The 18657-nt window shown below is 39.9% G+C and overlaps 1 protein-coding gene across 1 annotated transcript in view; it reads left to right on the plus strand.

The window, feature by feature from the left end:
- Positions 1-18657, plus strand: part of PRMT3 (protein arginine methyltransferase 3) — a 51873-nt gene that overhangs the window by 241 nt on the left and 32975 nt on the right. The window contains exons 2-9 of the mRNA XM_083864399.1: positions 530-612; positions 1645-1694; positions 2447-2549; positions 3049-3202; positions 5796-5928; positions 8860-8925; positions 14364-14485; positions 17112-17211. Of these exons, the coding sequence (XP_083720525.1) occupies positions 530-612; positions 1645-1694; positions 2447-2549; positions 3049-3202; positions 5796-5928; positions 8860-8925; positions 14364-14485; positions 17112-17211 (811 nt within the window). The remainder of the gene's footprint in view (positions 1-529; positions 613-1644; positions 1695-2446; positions 2550-3048; positions 3203-5795; positions 5929-8859; positions 8926-14363; positions 14486-17111; positions 17212-18657) is intronic.

Genomic DNA, 18657 nt, shown 5'->3' on the forward strand with positions numbered 1-18657 from the left:
TCACCGCGCTCTGTGGCTTGTTGGTCTCAAACACGGCCCCCCTGGAGCCAAAGGTGTGTTCGGTGCAGGCTGAAGGAACCCCTTCCCTCCTCCCGAAGCAGCGTGGAGGCTCTTTTTTTTTTTTTTTTTTTTTTTTTTTTTTTTTTTTTTTTTCGTCTTTTCCTCATGGCCAGTGTGGAGATGGGAGTTTTTATTGCAGTGCTTGCCTCACCCGCCTTTGTGTTGGTGGGGTTTTTAGTTATCGGGTTTAGCGCAGGTTTTGCGCTCGGGGAGGGTTTGGAAGTTTAACAGGGTTTTTGGTCAAGCGAAATTTTTGTGTCTGTTGGCTTTTGTTTTGAAATGTTTGGCAAACGAGGTAAAAGCTGCTTTGTGAAGCATCTAAGTCAGTGTGAAGCGTGTAAGTCAGTGCCTGGTCATCGTTTTTCCAAGGCAGGAAATGTGAGTTGCCCCGTGAGTCGGAACAGAGCATACAGCACTCCTAAGTTAGAACCTAATGTGTCAATTTTGCCTGTTTGTTTGTTATTTACAGGTTGTTTAGTTCTGCTGAAACTGTGTTCTCCCACTGCAGAACAGAGCATCAGTTTGATGTAAGTGCTGTGATCCAGAAACACGGTAAGTTTCATTCATGACTTATCATTTCCTTTTGTGTGTGAGTATCTCATTTAAAATAAATTGCAAATTTAACTTGTTTGTAACTTGTAATTTGTTTGATCCCCTTGTTTGCAACAGAAGCTTCCAAGACTGAACAAGATGAGCTGTTGTAGAAAAATGCTTATACATTCTCTTTATGCTGGCTGCTTCCTGTGTGCTTTTTCTGCTGGCAAAGCTCTCAACCAGTGACAAAAGTGAGATTGATTTCTGCTGGCTTGTGCTGCTTCCTCACTGCCTGCTTGATTGACCTGAGCCAGACACTTCATGATTGATCTGATCTGATCTGCTGGGAGCTCTTGCCTGACCACTGATGCTGGTTTTGGGCTCAGTATTTAGCAGAACCCCATGGCTTGTGCCCTTTGAGGTGATCACAGGAAGACTACCCTCCTGTGTCTGTTAAATTCTTTTTAGTCAAGTTTATGGTTGGCTTTCATTATATATTATACACTGTAAGATATAGTCTGGTCTGTTTTCTGTCTAAAATCCAAGAAGAAGCATCTTGGGTTTGTCTTTGCTGTTCCTGGGGGGAGAACACAGTTAAGCTACTGAATATTGCCAGGGTGGCAATTGTAAATCAATATTGGTGGGTGTTGTTGATGAGTAGCATCAGTTTACATTCTTTTAAGCAGAAAATTAAGAATATGAATGGGGGGAACAACAGCCTAAAATGTCAGCAGGATAGCTGGTAGGAGATAAGAGTGGCTGTCCTGATGGACTTGCTTGCCAAATGAATGAAATCCTAGTTCTCATTTGGATGTATTCCATTCTTATTTTGTGGCAAATGTCTTTGCCTTGAGGGTGAGGATTTCCTGGGCTAGTTCTAAGGAGAAGAAGAACATAGATGGCAAACTTAAGGAAGGAAGACTGCTCTGGATAGTGATGTGCACCCCAAGGGGAAGTTTGAAACAATTACCAATTGAGCAGGTAATTAGTATTCACATGAATGTAGAACATGACTATACAAATACTCTCTTCCTTTTTCTTTCCTCTCAGGACTCGATTTTTATGGATACATTAAACTGATAAACTTTGTCAGATTAAAGGTAGGTGTGCCACATACTGTTTCTGTGTTCTGACTCTGGAGAATGGTGCTGTGCTTTCAGTTTGCCCATTTTCTAATAACTGTGAGATTTTGTGTTGTAGTTTTAGAAAAAGAAGCCACAGGAATTAAAAGTAGCTGTTGATTGGTTGATTTGGATATAAGGCTGTTTTAATTTTAAATATATTTAATTAATGTGAAGGTTTGTTTTCAGAAGGGAATGTTGAGATTTGCACAAACCCTCCATTCTGTGTAGTATCATCTTATTTTATTAGGGTTTTTTGTGCCTTTTACTCTGCTGTTTCACTTCAGAAATGGGTTCACTTCTCAAGAATTGAAGTTTCTCAGTCCCTTCATGTGTGTTGGTGTAAAAGCCTTTCCTGAGGGTGTGAGCTGGCCAGACCCTTACTTAGTAAGGACAACACCCCATCCCTTAAACTTACAGAACTTAAAACTCTGCTAAAATGATCCCTGAGTCAGGAAAGCTAATGGGAACTTACAGTTTTAATCTAGGCCTTTGTATATTTTGTGTGTCTTGTGACTTTGTTCTGTCATTAATTCCCTAAAAGTTTAGGTTAAAACTCAATACCATCTTACCTTATTAAGTATTTTTTTACTTCAGTCTTCAAATCTTAAGTCTTCCAATAATACCTTGCATATTTAACTGTGAAAGAACATGTCTTTGCCTTATTTTCTTGAATGGAATTGAAGGGAGTGGTGTTTTCAAAGAAACTTACATATTCCTCTCCTGTCTAGAAACCAACTGGAGCATATTTGAGTTCTCTCAGCAGCCCACTGCCTTGGGAAGGAGAGGAATATTTGAAACCAGAACTGGAAGATGATCCCCTGCTTCAGTTTGGTAAATAACTGCTTCAGTATGACTCCTGCTTTGTGGGGTAAATGTGGTTATTGTCAGAGTTCATGGCATGTGAAGAATTGTCACTGTTACTCAATTGATTTACGTATCTGAGAAAGTCCACACAATAATTATATCTAATTTAATTAATAGTATCTAGGCCAAATGTCTCTTCTAGAAGTAATGAAACACTGGTGTTTAAGGAAGCCTGAATTCTGCATTTATTTGCCTTGACTTGGAGCTTGCTTCTAGCAAGAGTGGGAACAGCCTTGCCCCCACAGCTGGGTGTGTTAAAAACTGAGTTAAAAAGAAATATTTGCTTTTTCTGCCTGGTCCTGTGTTCTGTAGCTAATTGTCAAAAGGCACTGTCAAATTCAGTGCCTTTTGTAAAACAACCAGCTTGTACAAAGCATCCAGAGACAGAAACAGCTTGAAATGTTTATGATCTGCTGTGAAGCCATATGTGATTGGTGGGTATTCTTTTTCCTCTCTGTTTCATCAGACATAGAAGATCTTTGTGAACCTGGGAAAGTTTTGCCTCCCAATGGTTTGAGTGATCCCCTTGTGCTCCTGGAGCAGTTAAAACACGCAGAACACCGAGCCAGAGCTGCAGAAGCAGCCTTGGCCAGAGCACAGGATGACCTGCAGAAGATGAAGTAAGTGTGTGAATGAAATTTTGAGGTGTTTTAGATGAGATGCTCATGTTCAAAGAGCAGTAGAAACTGAAAGAAGTAGTAGAATGTAACTGTGGAATGAACCTTGGGGTGGGAGTGTAGTTTTGACTTGTTTGTTGTAGATGGTTAGTGAATGTGTTGTGGATGGTGAGTAAAAACTGCACAAAACCCTGCACAGGTTGAAAGAGCAAAGTATGCTTAGGAAAGCTAAGCAAGCACATCACTCAGAAACAGATATTTTCCTTCAGACTTCTCTTTGTTTTTGAGACACCTTTCTGTTAGTCCTTTAGATAGGAATTTAAACCCTGAGGGTGCACACACTGGAGAAGTAAGAGAGACTGACAAATTAAGTACAGGACTCCCGATAGGTTCAGAGCTGGCTTCAAACAGTAGTTGTTGGTAGAGTTCAGTTACAGTTTGGAGAAACTCTCAGTGAAATTAATAAATCAACTTTTTTCAGCTACTTTTGTTTTCAGTATCAGGTGAGGGTAGTATCAGTGCATCACAGTGAGGACATCCCTGTAGCTACTTCTAGATCTTGAAGTCTGCAAAATACGGATTGATGATGCTCATGGGTAATACAGAAATATAAACTTCATTTAAATCCTCTACAAACATGTCATTTCAAGGTCACACTGACTGACTGGCCACTGAAGAACTGAAATTGTATTTAAGAGACTTGGAAAAATAATCCATGTTCTTTTGTGTGAGAAGTTAATCAGCAAAAACCCTTGTGTTGTAAAAGACATTTGAGAGTTTGTTGTACGTTTTGACAGTACACACTTGGTGCTACAGGTAACTAAGTACACCAAAATAAATTAATGTGTTAAAGTCCTCTCAGCTGTGAACAATTATTTACGTCAAAAATGATCAGTTTTGTCTCCAGGTGAGTTTGAATTTTGTAAATTGTACTTTACAGTGCACAGTGCTTTTCTGCTATCTCTGTGTACCTTATGCATTAATTGATCACAAACGGTAAGAATGAAAGAAATTTGTCATTATGCTTCAAAAACTTGGGGGTATTTTCTGTGTGTCCTTTTTCCTTCTTCTTGTTCCATTCATTTTCATTTTAAACAGGAAAAAAACCAACTCTCTTCAGGTCATCAGTTTCTTTTGAGCCTTCAAAACTTCAGTGAGGCTTACAGATTTTTTTTTTTTTTAATTTAGTATATTGAGTTACCTGCTCTTATAAAAGGGAGCCTTTAATTTTTCTTTCCCAATGCAGCCTCTTCAAATCAGCAGGGATCAGCTGGCAGCAAAAATAGCCAGATATAGATGTGATGAAGCAGCACAGTTTTAAATTCTGGACAGATGAGCCAGTTGGATGGTAGTAGTCTAAGTGCTGTAATTCAGTGGTTTGTGCTGGAGGTTATTCCACAGAATATCATCTGCTCCCTTCCAGGTAAACCTCTGTGAAATAAAGACAGTAACATTTCTATAAATCAGATCACCTCTAGCATTAGATATAAGAACACAGATTGAAGAGCACAGCTTGTCTATGCTGAGTTTTTTAATCTGTCACCTCTTTAGAGGTGATGGCTTTTGTTTTTACTCACCTTTTTTCTTGATTAAAAAGACAGCAGGGTAGCTCTGTTTTTGGAGTTCCTTTGGTGCTTATGTTGCACGCATACATAAGAGGAACTACTGGCTTAAATAATCCTAAATTAAATAATTTAAATCTCACATGGTGCTAATTATACTTAATTGTATGTCACAGAATCCATTTTATGAAAGTTTAAAATTGTATTATCTAGATATTTGTATAAAAGTAAAGCAAATGCAAAGTACTTTGGTAAGAGCAATATTAAAGATAAGATCCAGACAGTTTCTATGTAAGCAAAAATATGAAGTTTCTGAAACTGACAAAAGTTTAAAAGCCTTTTGTCCTTGTCCTGTTATCCCATGTCCTTGTCCAAAGACCCTCTCCTTATTTCATGTAGCCCTTTTAGGTACTAAAGGACACAGTGGGGTCACCCTGGAGGCTGAACAATCCCAACTCTCTCTGCCTTTCTTAATGTGTGGTAGGAATGCAAGACCAGGGAGGAGGGAAAATAAGCAGCATGAAATGAAAGTAATAAATTGATTTTTAAGCTCTTGTTTTCTTTTCACCCATATGCCTCAGCTTTAAAGGGAGTCTTCTCCCTTCCAGTAGTCACCCAGTGCTGTGTGGACTGCAGTTCTTACACCCTTTGTATTGAGTCCGTATCTGCATTACACAGCCTGAAACACCTTGACACTGCAGTGCTGGCTTTTAGACCAGCAAGTGCAAAATACATAATTCTGCCTTAAAATTAGAACCTGCTACCCCCTAACATTTCAGTGCTGCTGGTGGCTTGCTGTAAGCAGGAAGCAGGGCTTGCAGCAGGAGTGTGCTACAGGCACTGCAGCAGCCCCGAGGAGCCTGCAGAGGGAGGATGTGCACATGTAAAGCTGCTGCCATTGTTGCCCAGCCCCTGGGCAGCCTGCATTCCTCCCCTCTCCCAACCCTTCTCCCCCCCTGCCCCTGCCCAGCCTCCTTCCCATGGCCCCATAAACACATAACACATCCCAAGGGTCTGTTTGCACTTGCTCCCAGGCAGTTTGCTCAGGACTTTGTGATGAGCACGGACGTCAGGAGCAGCGGGGCGGTCGCAGACCTGCAGGAGGACGAGGACGGCGTTTACTTCAGCTCCTACGGGCACTATGGGATACATGAGGAGATGCTAAAGGTCAGGAAGGCATCACCACTGCATTCTAGCAGGACTGGAGAGGAGAGGTGGAATGCAGTGGGCTCTGTTCCTATCAGTTTACTGCAGAGCAGCTGCATTTTTAACCCTTGGTGTCCATTGGTGCCAGTTGGGATCACAGATCATTTGTCAGTTTTATTTCCTTTGTATAAATTCTGTTTGTGGGAAGCACCAGGAACATAAAATCACTTACAGTTATGCTTGATATCACAGTACCTGTACCACGGCCCCACCTTGCCAAAAGCAGCTTTCTCCTGCTTGTTTAAAACAGTACAGGCAGTGAATATTTTCCTTTAGTTTTACATTTTCTTTGTAGTTGAAATTCGTTAGGCAGGACCATTTCTCAAATATTGTGGTTTTCTCTCGCACTAGGCAAAGTGAAATTGTTACTTTTGCGTGGTTCAGTGTATTGGTAACATGACATTAAACAGCTGGAGCAGTATGCTCCTTTCATATGCTAAAGGTAAAAAAATATTCATGCTTAAAACTTCTCAAAATAACTTTAATATAAGAAAAAACAAGTGCAAAGCCCAACAGCTTAAAATTAACTTGTAAATTAAAATGTCTTAATGCTTCCATTCAGAGAGAATGTCATAGTGGTGAGAGTTATAAGCAGTTTTATCATTTTAAGGCATAAAAATTATAAAATTCCTGTCTAAAGTTGAGGCAGGATACAGAGTTGTGAGGTGACTTTGTGCTTTCAGCTTTATAAATCATTCAGTGGCCCCAATGCAGAAATACACGGGAATCTGTGTTAAGAGTTGTATGACTGTGAGGTTATTATTAAGGGGAGGGGATTTTACAGAAGGATAGAGATGGCTGCAGGAGTAGAAGAATGTTTTTTGAAATGTATAGTCTGTAGAAATAGAACTGAAGTATGACCTGAATATAAATAAAAAATTATTGCAGCTGTATAAAGCTGTCATTGGGATAATGTCAGCTATAGGATGAGGCAGCCTTTCTGTTGGCTAATAAAGTTTACAAAAAATCTGCATCTCTGCACAAGGAGATTGGTACGAAATTGTATTGTACTGATTTAAGAGCAAGTTTATCAGAGTGCTTTTAAGAAAACTTTTGACTTTCCAAAACATAGGAAAAATTATTGGTTTTATTTTGTGCACATTGAAATTTTTTCTTTAAGTTAGGCATTCACTTTGATTTTTTTTTCGTGTTTTCCTTATTTACCTAAATATAGGGGCTTACTACATGGACATTTTTAAGAAAGCAGTCTTGCTGTCTGAATTTTAAGCCCATTTCTGAAACTGTTCAGTCTTGAAACCTTTTTTTTTTTTCATTTTCCTTATGCCTGGCAGTGGTAAGACAAAGTTTCGATTCGGGGTTTTTTTTCTGCAAATACTATAGAGGTGGAGCAGGAATATTGTTCACACTTGCCAAGTGACTGGTGCTTCCATTGCTCTACCCTTTTGCTTGAGAATTTCTTGGCTTTCATTTCAATAAATTTTTGTACTATTTTATTTAAACCAAGAAAGCATTTCATGGCAATGTCAAGTGGGAGAAGAGGATTAATGATTAGAAACCTGGCTACAACTGCATTGAGCTGGGCAGTGCTGGAGCAATGTGAGGGGCAGGATGCAAGGCTGAAAGCTTTCCAGCTGGCTGCTTCCTCAATTGATTATTTATTTTTAGACTTTTTTGGTCCTTCCAGCCAATCCTGTTATATACTGCAGTAGAGGTGAAGTACTAAAAATAGTTGTTCTGATTATAACATCACAGCAAACCAGTATGGCTTTAAAGGGTCATGATTTCTTGTTATTAATGTTAATTATGCAGGATTTTGGAGCAGGATTTTCCAAAATAAACCCCAACTGCTTCTTTGGATTGTGTGTCTGATAGTACTTCTACACCTAAAGCTGGATTTGATTATTTTCAAGCCTCAAAATATTTTTTTTGTCTCCAAACTTTTTATTATCATAAAAATGTTCTCAGTTACTTGTTTTGATCTTGTGCTTTTATTAAAATACACTTTGTTCTTTCTCACTTTGTTTCTCTGTTGTTTCTAGAAATTCTTAACTTGCTGTAGTAGAAAAATCCCCTAGAGTTAATAAAATCAGTGGGATTTTATGCTTCAGCATTATTTGCACAAGACAAAAAATTGCTGATTTTTTTTTTTTTTAACTTGTCTGTAACACTTGAACTGCAACAGCAACTCCAAATCCTATACTTGGCTGTCAATTTGTGGACCTGCTGATGCATGTGAAGAGAATCAATGTTTTAATAGATTACCTTGCTGGTAAACTGAGCTGTGCTGCAGGCTTTTATATACTAAGATACTATATTTATTTTGTTCCAGGCCTGAAAATATTCCAGCTTCTCTGGCCCTGTTGTGTTTCAATCAAACTTATTTACTGTCTTGGACTTCCATCAAATGGGCTGTATAGCCTGAACTGGTAGCTTGTCATCAGGATTGCAAATTTGCAGCTTGTTCAGAAATAAATTTAATTTGATCCATAACTTTTTTTTTTTTTAAGAGAAATCTCTGTGTCATAGGAGTGTCACAGAGAACAAAATGATGAAAAATATTTTATGGGCTTGTGATTCAAATTTTCATCATTGTATAGGAGGTTTCTGTTGAAGTTGATGGGATATTGTCACTCTGCTGTTCCTACTCAGGGATGAGCAGGTATTAAGAACTTTGAAACATTCAAAAGAAAAAGCAGAATCTGGAAACCACAGAAAAGTTTCTTATTTTTTCTCCAGCTGAGGCAGCTGGCTTCATTTGCTGCAGTAAATTCTGCAATATTATCATACAAAAGTGTCACGATTGCAGGGCCCATGGAAGTGCAGTGTGTGAAAAGCATCCTTAGGCCAAGTTGAAAAGCAAGTTGTTCAGCATTTTTTGAATTTTCTGCTGGCCCTGAGTGGAAAAAGTGACCCCTCTTTATTCTTTGATAGGATAAAGTCCGCACGGAGAGCTACCGCGACTTCATCTACCAAAACCCACATCTCTTCAAGGACAAGGTGGGTAAAACAGCTCAGGAGATGCAGTCAGTTCTGGGCTTTCTTTTCTCACAAATGGCAGAAAAGCTGCAGGTTAGCTGCTCTGCAGCTCTGGGGAGGATGGAGAGTCACAGTGCCAGGATTTGATTTAAAGTGCTCTGGCTTTATGAGGTGATGGAGAGCTGCGGAGCTGCTGGAGGGTGCAGCGTGCTGATAAGAGCAGTGGTGATCTCCATTGTCATTGTGCTGTGTGCCATGGCAGGGGGCTCATTAATTATCTTGGCAGGGTGAAGTTGAGCCTCTCTTGTCGAGGATATTAGGTGGAATCTCTCTGAGGGCTCTTTACCAGGATTAAGTGGATTTCTATGTATGCCTGATACAGTAAAAGCCTCCTGGAAGCCCTGTGTAATTAGAGCTGGGAAAGAATTCATGTGGAACTGATTTTTTTTTTTTTTGAATTAGTGCTGTTTTGTGTCTCCAGACTGGGTGGTTATTATTAAAGGGCTTGGAACTGTGAGCTAGTACTTCATTTGCAGTGAGGAGGGATTTCACTAATGAAATCTAACGGTGCTTATGGCCCCTGTACAGTAATAATCCTCTTGCTGTCTTTTGTATTTCTGCTGGCTGTTTCTGGTGGGTTTGGTGTGTTTTAAGCTTACAGAATCATGCGATGGTTTGGGTTGGAAGGGGCCTGCAGGATCATCCAGTTCCTCCCTCCTGCCATGGGCAAGGGACACCTTCCAGTGGACCAGGTTGCTCAGAGCCCCATCCAGCCTGGCCTTGAATGCTTTTTTCTTCAGGAATGGGGCATTCACACCTTCTCCGGGCAGCCTGTGCTGGGGCCTCACCACCTTCGCAGGGAAGAATTTTTTCCTAGTATCCTATCTAAACCTGCTCTCTTTCATTTAAATCCATTCTCTCTCGTTCTGTCGCTCCAGGCCCTTGTAATTCCTCTCTTCATCTGTTTTTTGTGGCTATTTTCAGGTGCCGGAAGGTGACAATTAGATCACCCCAAAGCCTTCTCTTTTCCAGGCGGAACAATCCCAATCCCAATTTCAGCCTGCCTTTGTGAGAGAGATCCAGTTCTGTCTTGGCAGAAAGTATTTCAGTATTTGATAATGCCTGTTCTTTGTATGTCTTACCTCAGTTTTCAGTTCATTTTTTTTCCAAAAAACCCCAGGAAATAGTGCTCTGTAGCCCTGGTTCATGCCTGACATGTTTTGGTTTCTGCAATTCCTTTCCCAGGGAATTTTTTGTAAAGAGACTTGTTTTAGTCATGGCAAGAATGTTTCCATTCTTTCCCTAGGAGGGACTTCTTTTTGGTGTCCCTCTGGTCTGACCAATGTGATTGAAGATATTTGTCTTCTTGTCACCAATCAAATTGGTCTGTGTAAAACAGTATAAAAGGGAAGACATTTTCCAAAAATAAAGGAGTCACTTTTTCAGCCTTCTTAAATCAGAGTCTTTGTGATGTTGTAGTGAACTGTAGTGACAGTGTTCTTCCCTTTTTTTGCCTCAATTCATGTCACAAGCCTGTTTCTACTAAGCATTTATAAACTCTTTGATTTTAGTGAGAGAACAAGCAGAAGTGTTACAGAATTATGCTCTCAGCCACCTAAATGATGCAGATGGGCAGCTCATCTAACAAAGCAGAAAGCTCAATAGAGGAAGGAAGACTTTCCTAAGAGAAATTCAGTTTCAGAGATGCCCCTAGAATGGATAACTGCAGGTTTTCACAGGGTAAGACTGATCTGAAGTTACACACGCTGGGAACATTGGAAACAAAATGAGGAGCAACTATTAGAGTCAGTGTTGCTTCAGCCCCAGGAGCAGATACACAAGCTCGGGAAACAGCCTGGGCACTGTGTGTGCTTAACTCTGTTGTAAAAGCATTCAGCTTGTCTGAAGAAGAACTCAACTACTGCAACATCTACAAACTCATCTCTGCACGTGGTTTTACAGCAGGTTTTTGATCAAGGTCACCTCAAATTCGTGGTGTATCCAAACCCATCATGGTGTGTTGAGGTTGAGCTGGAAGACAGAATCTCGGTTGATTTGAGTTCCCAGTATCCCCCATCCATGTGACCAGTGCCCTGCTTAACTTGTGTGTCTGGCCAAGTGATGTAGCTTTCTTTTGGTGCACTCTTATGGAGAATACAGGGAGTTTTCTGCAGAAATCTGGCTTTGAAGTGACATCAGTTAGAGACTTCTGCTGAAGGAGCTGTGTAGGATACTTTGCTTGACTTAATGTATTGTGTAATGCTCTCAGAACCATACTAATGAGTGAAAATTCCAAAGGCTGTGTTCCCTTAAATTTTAATTACAAATTTTTAAAAAATGAGAAAAAGCCTGATACTGTATTTCCTAGAACTCCCTTATGGTATCCCTCCCTAGAAAACACATACTGATGCTTTTCGGTTTTTTCTGAATGGACAATTCTGAGGTAGTTTGGGAGGAGCTTGTTCAAAGAGCTGAATTTTTATACTCACTTTCGATGCAAGTATCCTAGGATACTAAAGAGGTGTGATTGCATTGTGATAGCTGATAACAGAGTATCTAGATTTGTTCATTGTGCGTATTTTATTCAGCCAATTTGTTTGTTCTGCCTCAGCTTTCAAAATAAATTATTAAAACTTGAATGAATCCTGCTTGCTGCCTTTCTTTTCAACCTGTCTGATGTATTTGAGATGAGAATGGGACAATTCAGATTTCCTGACAGGAGTAATGAAGGTGGCTGTACTCAGTAAAAGGAAGTGTGGTCCATTTTACCATGAGAGGATTTTGGGGTGGAAAAATAGTTTAGTAAAGCACTGTTGCCATGCTTAGTTTTTGGCTGTAAGACTGAAGTCTGAGGCAAGCATCAGTGCCCTATTCAGGGAATAAAATGAGCTTTTAAATCACTTTCCTACTAAGAGTTCATTGATGTAATGAATTTAATTGGCCAAAGTCCCTGGCCTTCTGTTTTTCTGAGTTTAAAGTGATTTTTTTCTGTCACTGAAAGTAGGATATCAGTTTTGCTTAGGCTGCAGAAGAGGATGTGAAGCTGCAGTGTGCTGTTGTGTAGTGAAATTGCCAGTCCAACTGCTCCAGGTCTTTGGTGAGAGGCCATATGTGATCTCTGCAAGAATGTGTGGGCTGTGGACCTTTGTCCTTAGGCTAATTTGTGATCCCTCTGCTTGTCTTTCCCTTCCTCACACCTATTCCAGACTGTGTTTTCTCTCCAGTGCCTCTTCTCTATCCCATCCCCTGCCTAAGTCTAGATGAGTTCCATCTGGGTTTTTAAGTGACCAGGGCAGCTGTCCAAAGCGGTGTCTGTTTTGATTTTTTTCCAATTTGTGGTGATTGCTCTCTTCCCATGCAACTGTACATCAAGATGGTTCTTTCACAGTGGTTTATTTTTGGCTGTGATTTCCAGCTGTCATGGCTCAGTGATTTTGTTAACTACCACAGGTGAAATGTTAGAGCAGGTGATGTTGGAGGGGGTGAGATTTCAGCAGCTGCAAGATTATTGATTTTTATTTTCTGTTCCCCTCTCCAGCATGTTCAGTTTAGGGATCTCTGTAGCCATATCATGTTCTCACTTAACTTCTGAGTTGTGGAGTTGACTCCTTTTCAAACAAAGCTGCAAAAGAGTTGCAAGGTGGAGCAAGTAACTCTGTCCACAACTTCCCTCTACACAAGCTGCTGTAAAAGGTCACCATACTGCTGTTAAGTCTGTTTCCAGGTTGTAAGTGCTCTACTGAGACAGGTGGCAGTCAATTCTTCAGTCACTGCTTCCCAGAGCACCCTTACGCTGCACTAAGGGTAAACAGCTGGTTTTATTCATGCTGGTTTCAGGGTCATTGTTCTGTGTCCGTCATCAGGATGTTTGGAATTGTGTACAAGGAAGGCAGGCAGACCTGAGGAACAGAACATTCCTGTACTTGCTGTGCTGCTCTTTGTCAGGTGAAATGCAAGGTTTTGCTGTGCCAAAGCAAGAGTGATCAGTGGCTTATAAGCTGGAAAGTGCATCAGCAGCAGGGTGCATTACTGCCTTGAAATATTTTGTAAAGTGGGGTTATGGTTCTCAAATATGGGATTGATTAGCGAGAGATTTGATGCCTTCTTTGGAAAAATGTTTAATGTAATGAAAGCTGAGAGGGCAGGTTTTACAGGAGGAGAAGAGCCAGTGAGATCAGTTTTTCTTTCTAATAAATTCCTGCCATGGCTGGTAATTCTGACACAGTGTTCTTGTTAAGTGTAAGTCGTACTTACTCTCATGTTTAAGTCTTAGGTATGGAAAAGTAAGTTCTGTCTTTACAGTTCTGATTCTGTTCATTCCTAAATGGTGTACATGATATGAGTGGCTCTACATAGTGTTTAGAAAACTTACTTTGATTTTCAGACTTCAGAACATTCTTGGTTTAGTGTTCAGAGTTTTTCAACACCATTAGTAAAGCTTAGCTCTGTTAGATGTGAGCCTAACAATAAGACCATTGATGATGTGGCCAATGCAATAAAATACACCCTCAGAATCTGCAGAGATGCCTTTCAGCCCCAGTAATTCTGTGAAAACATCCAGCCTGGAACTCAGCTTAAAAATCTATTTTACCAAATTCATGAGGCTGAGCTGTTGAGAAGTTTCCAGCCTTTAGAAGAAATACACAGTTGTGATAGCAAGGCGTGGAAAGGGCTGCTTGGTAAAATCTCTCTGAAGCTTAGAACTGCTGGCAGCTCAACTCTGCTTAGTCATAAATTTGCTACTCTTTCCTTAGTGGCTTCACATTTTTTAACTTTTCAGTCTTGCTATAGTAGCTGATATGTGATACACAAACCCCCAGGCATTTTCATGGATCTTACTATGCTGAGTGTACTTTTTCCATCTGTAGTGGTGAAATTCATGAGTTTTCATGAAAACTCTTGGGATTCCATCATAACTGGATTTTTTCTCACTCTATTTTGATTGTAAATAGTGCTAGAAAAAAAACATTTCCGGGTGTCAAAACTGTGCCAGTGACTATTTTAAAATTAAGGAACATCTTGAGCCATGGCTGTTTTGTGCCACTATGGTCATGTCTGGCAGAGGAATCCTAAATAAAGTTTCTGAATAGACTTTTAATTAGTAACTGAAACTAGAATATGTTTTCTAGGTTCAATTACTAGTGATTCAGTGCTTAAAATTGCTCAGGCTATAATTCCCTTTTTCTCCTCTTCATGTAACATTTCAGGTGCTTCCCACATCATTGCTTGCTGTTGTTTCCCACTGTGACTGTGTTAATCTGCAGCTGGAATTAGTGATGGGCTTCATTCTGTGCCTGGAAAGGTGGTAGAGTGGGGGGTTAAAACCTCCGTTTGGCTTGGATATCTCTGCATGTAGCAGTAAGAGTTTGTGCCTTCTGTTGGGATATGGTATCTCATTGATGTAGAAAAAACACAGCAAGGGAAGTAAGATGGTTTTGCTTTCGTCTATTCCATTCCAGGTGGTTTTGGACGTTGGCTGTGGGACTGGAATACTCTCCATGTTTGCTGCCAAAGCAGGTGCCAAGAGAGTGATTGGAGTTGACCAATCTGAAATCATCTATCAGGCCATGGACATCATTAGGTAGGAGAAGTTGTGGTTGTTAGTTTTCTGTTTCTTTCTAGGAATTTTGAGTAATTTCTATAATTTGTCTGGGTAACAGAAAATAACATTGACCTCGTTCATTTATCCACTCCACATGTCACTATTTGCCTATGGAGGATATTTAGGGAGGCTGAGCATATGTAAAAAAATCAAGCCATGATGTCTGAAGACTTAAAAAGGATTTTCTAGGATGAATAGGAGGAGTATAAGTGTGCATGTGCACTGTTGATAGATGAAGCTTGTAGGTTTTTTCAGTTAGGTTGATTTTATAAGAGCAGATGGGAAAATAAAATCCAGGTAGATACTGAAGAATTTGGGAGTGACTTTTTTTTTTTTTTTTAGGCATGCTCAAGTGGCACAGCAGTAATGTCTGTGCAGAATTTGTTAGGTACCACTCACACCTCAGTGATGCAGCACTGCACTCTTGGGTGCTGTAAAATTACTCAAATAAATATATCTGCTTGGGAAAAGCACCATGTTAAACCTTAAGTGCATGTTTGACTAAAATGCTTTTCTGGCACAAAGACTCTCCTTAAGGAGAACTTTTCCCCTGAGTCCCTGACGTCTTCAGGGTGGTTGCAAATGTGAAATAGTGTTTTATATTTAAGGTACTAGATTACAAACTTAGGGCTGTTGTAACTTCCAACAAGTGCACAAAGTCCTTTGTGTGTTATTTATACTTAGGGGAGAGTAGAAGTAACAGTCAGTATATGTTATCTTTGGGGAGGAGAAGGGCAGGCCTCTAAGAAAAACAATGAATCAAAACTCTTAAACTCTTCAGAGTGACGAATTGCCACTCGAAGTACACAGCAAGTCAGGCTGCACATTTATAGGTACTTTCTGTTGTAAAAGGTTCAATTCATATTAAAGTCTCCAGTTCACATCAAAACAATTTATATTTGTCTGGTTAAAGTTAGTTTCCCTAAAGGAATAAAGCTGACAGAGTTACAGTGGAGTAACAAATATTTATTGGAACACTAAACAACTCTGCAGCTTCAAAAATGGCAGTTGAGGAACACTTCCACCTGTCATTCAAGAGTGTGCTTTTGTCCTTCCCAGAATTCAGATTAAGTTTTAGTGTGCTAATTACTGGAAACAGTTCAACCCATGTGTGTAAGTGAACCAGAAGACATAGCCTGAGTAGCCTTAAAAATAATCTTACTTTAAACTAAACGATTGCCTTTTCTTTTTCTTGCTGTGAATGGTCCCTGTAAAATTTCTAGCACAGTGAGTGGATTATTGTCATTCATCACTGTTAAGCTAGAATAGAAGGTTGAAGTAGACTTCTTAAATAACATCTCAAGTTTTCCTACAATATGTAAACTACATTGGTTGGTTTGGGTTTTTTAAAGCATTATAATTGAAAACAAATGTGTGGTTAATTAATCCTTTTCCTCTCTGCTGTTTTAAATCGTGTCCTTGGATGTGGTCACTTAAAAGAGATCTAAAGAGAACTTTCTAATCCTTCTTCAATTATTGTTGTGCGTAGTAGCTCTTTAACATTCCTCACTTTGAACTTGTATTTTTACTTCTGTTCAGAAGTAATGAACTGCTATCTTCTAACGGAAGACTGTCTTATGTAGAGGATTTAATTGATTTTTGCACCAGCCCCACGTGTTCAAGGAGCCCTTTGACCCTTTCCTTTCCCTCCCTTCATACTGATGGTTCTTCCATTGTCTTTTAGATGGAATTTTTAATGTCATTACTGGTGTGCATTGAAAGCCAGACAGAATGTAGGAGTAAGATATCAGGAGAGGGAGGGAAGGGGCAGAGATAAGAGCCTGTGGGAAGATAAATTTCTGTGCTGAGAATACTTTTCTGCCTTCTGTGAGAATAGCCATGGTAATAAAGATATGTGCAAGAAAGTCTAATATGGTTTGCCAAGAAGGAAAAGAGTACATTTCAAGCATTTACACACTGCATGATTTCACTGCTGTGCAGTTCTTGTTTCAAAACCTGTCCCAGTGCCTCCCTCCTTGCAGGATGGGTTGTACCATGACATGCACATGAGGCAATCCCTGGTCAGTGCAGGCACTGAGCACTGCAGATCCTTTTGCCCAAATCACAGTGGGGAGGGTGCCTTTGCTGTGGAATAACTGTAGTCCTCATTTAGAGGGAAGCTTTGTTCTCAGTGACTTTGCAGCTGATTTGGTTAAATAAAAAACCAAGCCATGCAAAGCAGCTCTGTAAGGAAGTTAATTTCCATTGCTGTCCTGGTGTGGTGAGTAGGCTCTGATTGCTGTGGAGGTCACAGGAGGAGAAATGGAAACAAGCAACTTTTAAATAAAGAGGAGCAGCAGTTTTAAATTGCCTCCTTCTCTGTTTTCCTGGTTTCTGAAGCTTGCACATTTGCATCCACGGCACGTTGGATGTACACAGATCTACTGCCTGCCATCTTCTCCTGGCACTTAATCTGCTGCAATTTTTAGCAACTTGGAAACGTTCCCCCTGAAATATAACTGAGGGGTAGCACATTCTAGTGCTTCTTGATTAGTTAAACCAAAAAGTTTGTGAGAGGAGGAATACGAAATACAGATGTCAGTATATCTCTCTTGACAGCGTAAATTGGAAATAGAAACTAATTTGTTTATGTTTTGACTTGCAGATTAAATAAACTTGAAAAGATTGTTACGTTAGTCAAAGGAAGAATTGAGGAAGTCGATCTGCCTTTGGAAAAAGTGGACATAATTATATCTGAGTGGATGGTAAGGTGCATGGCTATTCTTTGCAAGTTTTTTTCAGGAAAAAGATGTGTTTTCTTTCATTTGAAAAGTTATTCTATAAGTGATGCTATTTTTTTTTTTTAACCAAAGCATCTATCACGGTTCCAACAATATCTTTGACAATGTCAGAGATGAGGTGGCAATCCTGATTATGTGGTACTTGGACACAATTCCTGGTCCCTCTTGGTCAAGCTCTTTCGAGCCAGGTTTCTCTTAAGTACAATTGAGCTGCTTTAGGTGCAGCAAATTTCTTTCACATGGTTGGTTTGGAAATCTTTAAAGCACTCAGTCATACTGTTGTGCTGCTCAGGTGAAGGTAATGTAGAAATATTATATTAGTCATCCAGCCAGCTCATTCTGATGGGTAAAATACCTTCAGTCTGCAAATTCAGCTAAGGACTCTCCTGACTGTGCAGGAAAGGTGATGGGGAGGGAAGGTGCTGCCTCTGGAAATCTGCAAATACTGGGGGAGTTTGAAAACAGTGTTGCCTTTCATTGCTGAGTTTTAGCATAACAGCAAAACCACTGATTTTAGAAGTACAAAATAAGTGTGATGGGCAGCAGTGTCTAAATGAGCCGTCTCCTGGAATCCACTGGATTTCAGCTGTTGGCCTGTTACCTTCTCTCATGGGGTGGCTGATAACTGTTACACACCTCTCCTTGCTAGCTGTCATCAATCCTAATAAAGAAATCTGTGTTATAAAACCCAGTGCCAGCCTGAGTTTCATAGTGACATAGGAATGCCTGTTCCCTGTCAAGAATGTGGTAGGAAACATCTCTTTGAACTGTTTTTCTTGTGAACTTCTGCTGTTTAGTATCCTCATATCACAGGCCTTCAAAAAGCACTTCCAAACACAGGTTTTCTTCATGCTGCTTCCAGCTGTTGGGACTTCCTGAAATTTAAGATCAGTAATGAAAACTTAACATTCAGTGTTAGTTGTTTCTGTGTGGGGTTTGTTTTGTTTTTTAACAAACCGTGGTTGTTCTGCTGTATAAAATCGTCTTTGATGGGGGAGGTCACACACTCACTGTGAATCCTTATGTTTTTTCAAGGAAAGATGAAAATAAATTGGTTTGCCTTTTAAAAAAATATTTATTTGATATTACATGTGTCAGTGAACTAGAAATCTGCAGTTTTTCCTTCACTGCTGTAGTATACATTGTTTGAAGCACGAGCTTAATTTAGTGTTGAGGTCACTAGTTTCAAGGATAGTTTAAGCCATTGGCTTAAACCAGTGCTTTAAAAATAGCACATTATGGTTGGTGATTTCTGGCGGTGTGGTGTCTTCACTAGAAATGTAATTATAGGTTTTTGCAGGGAAACTTCAGATCAGCTGCCTAATATGTGCACCAAGATTAATGTTCCCAAAATCACATTTCTCTTTCTGGAGCCCCAGATTTGGTTTTAAAGGGAACATGGACAGGTGA

The sequence above is a fragment of the Zosterops lateralis genome (assembly GCF_965231275.1).
Source record: "Zosterops lateralis genome assembly, chromosome: 6".
NCBI classification, from domain to species: domain Eukaryota; kingdom Metazoa; phylum Chordata; class Aves; order Passeriformes; family Zosteropidae; genus Zosterops; species Zosterops lateralis.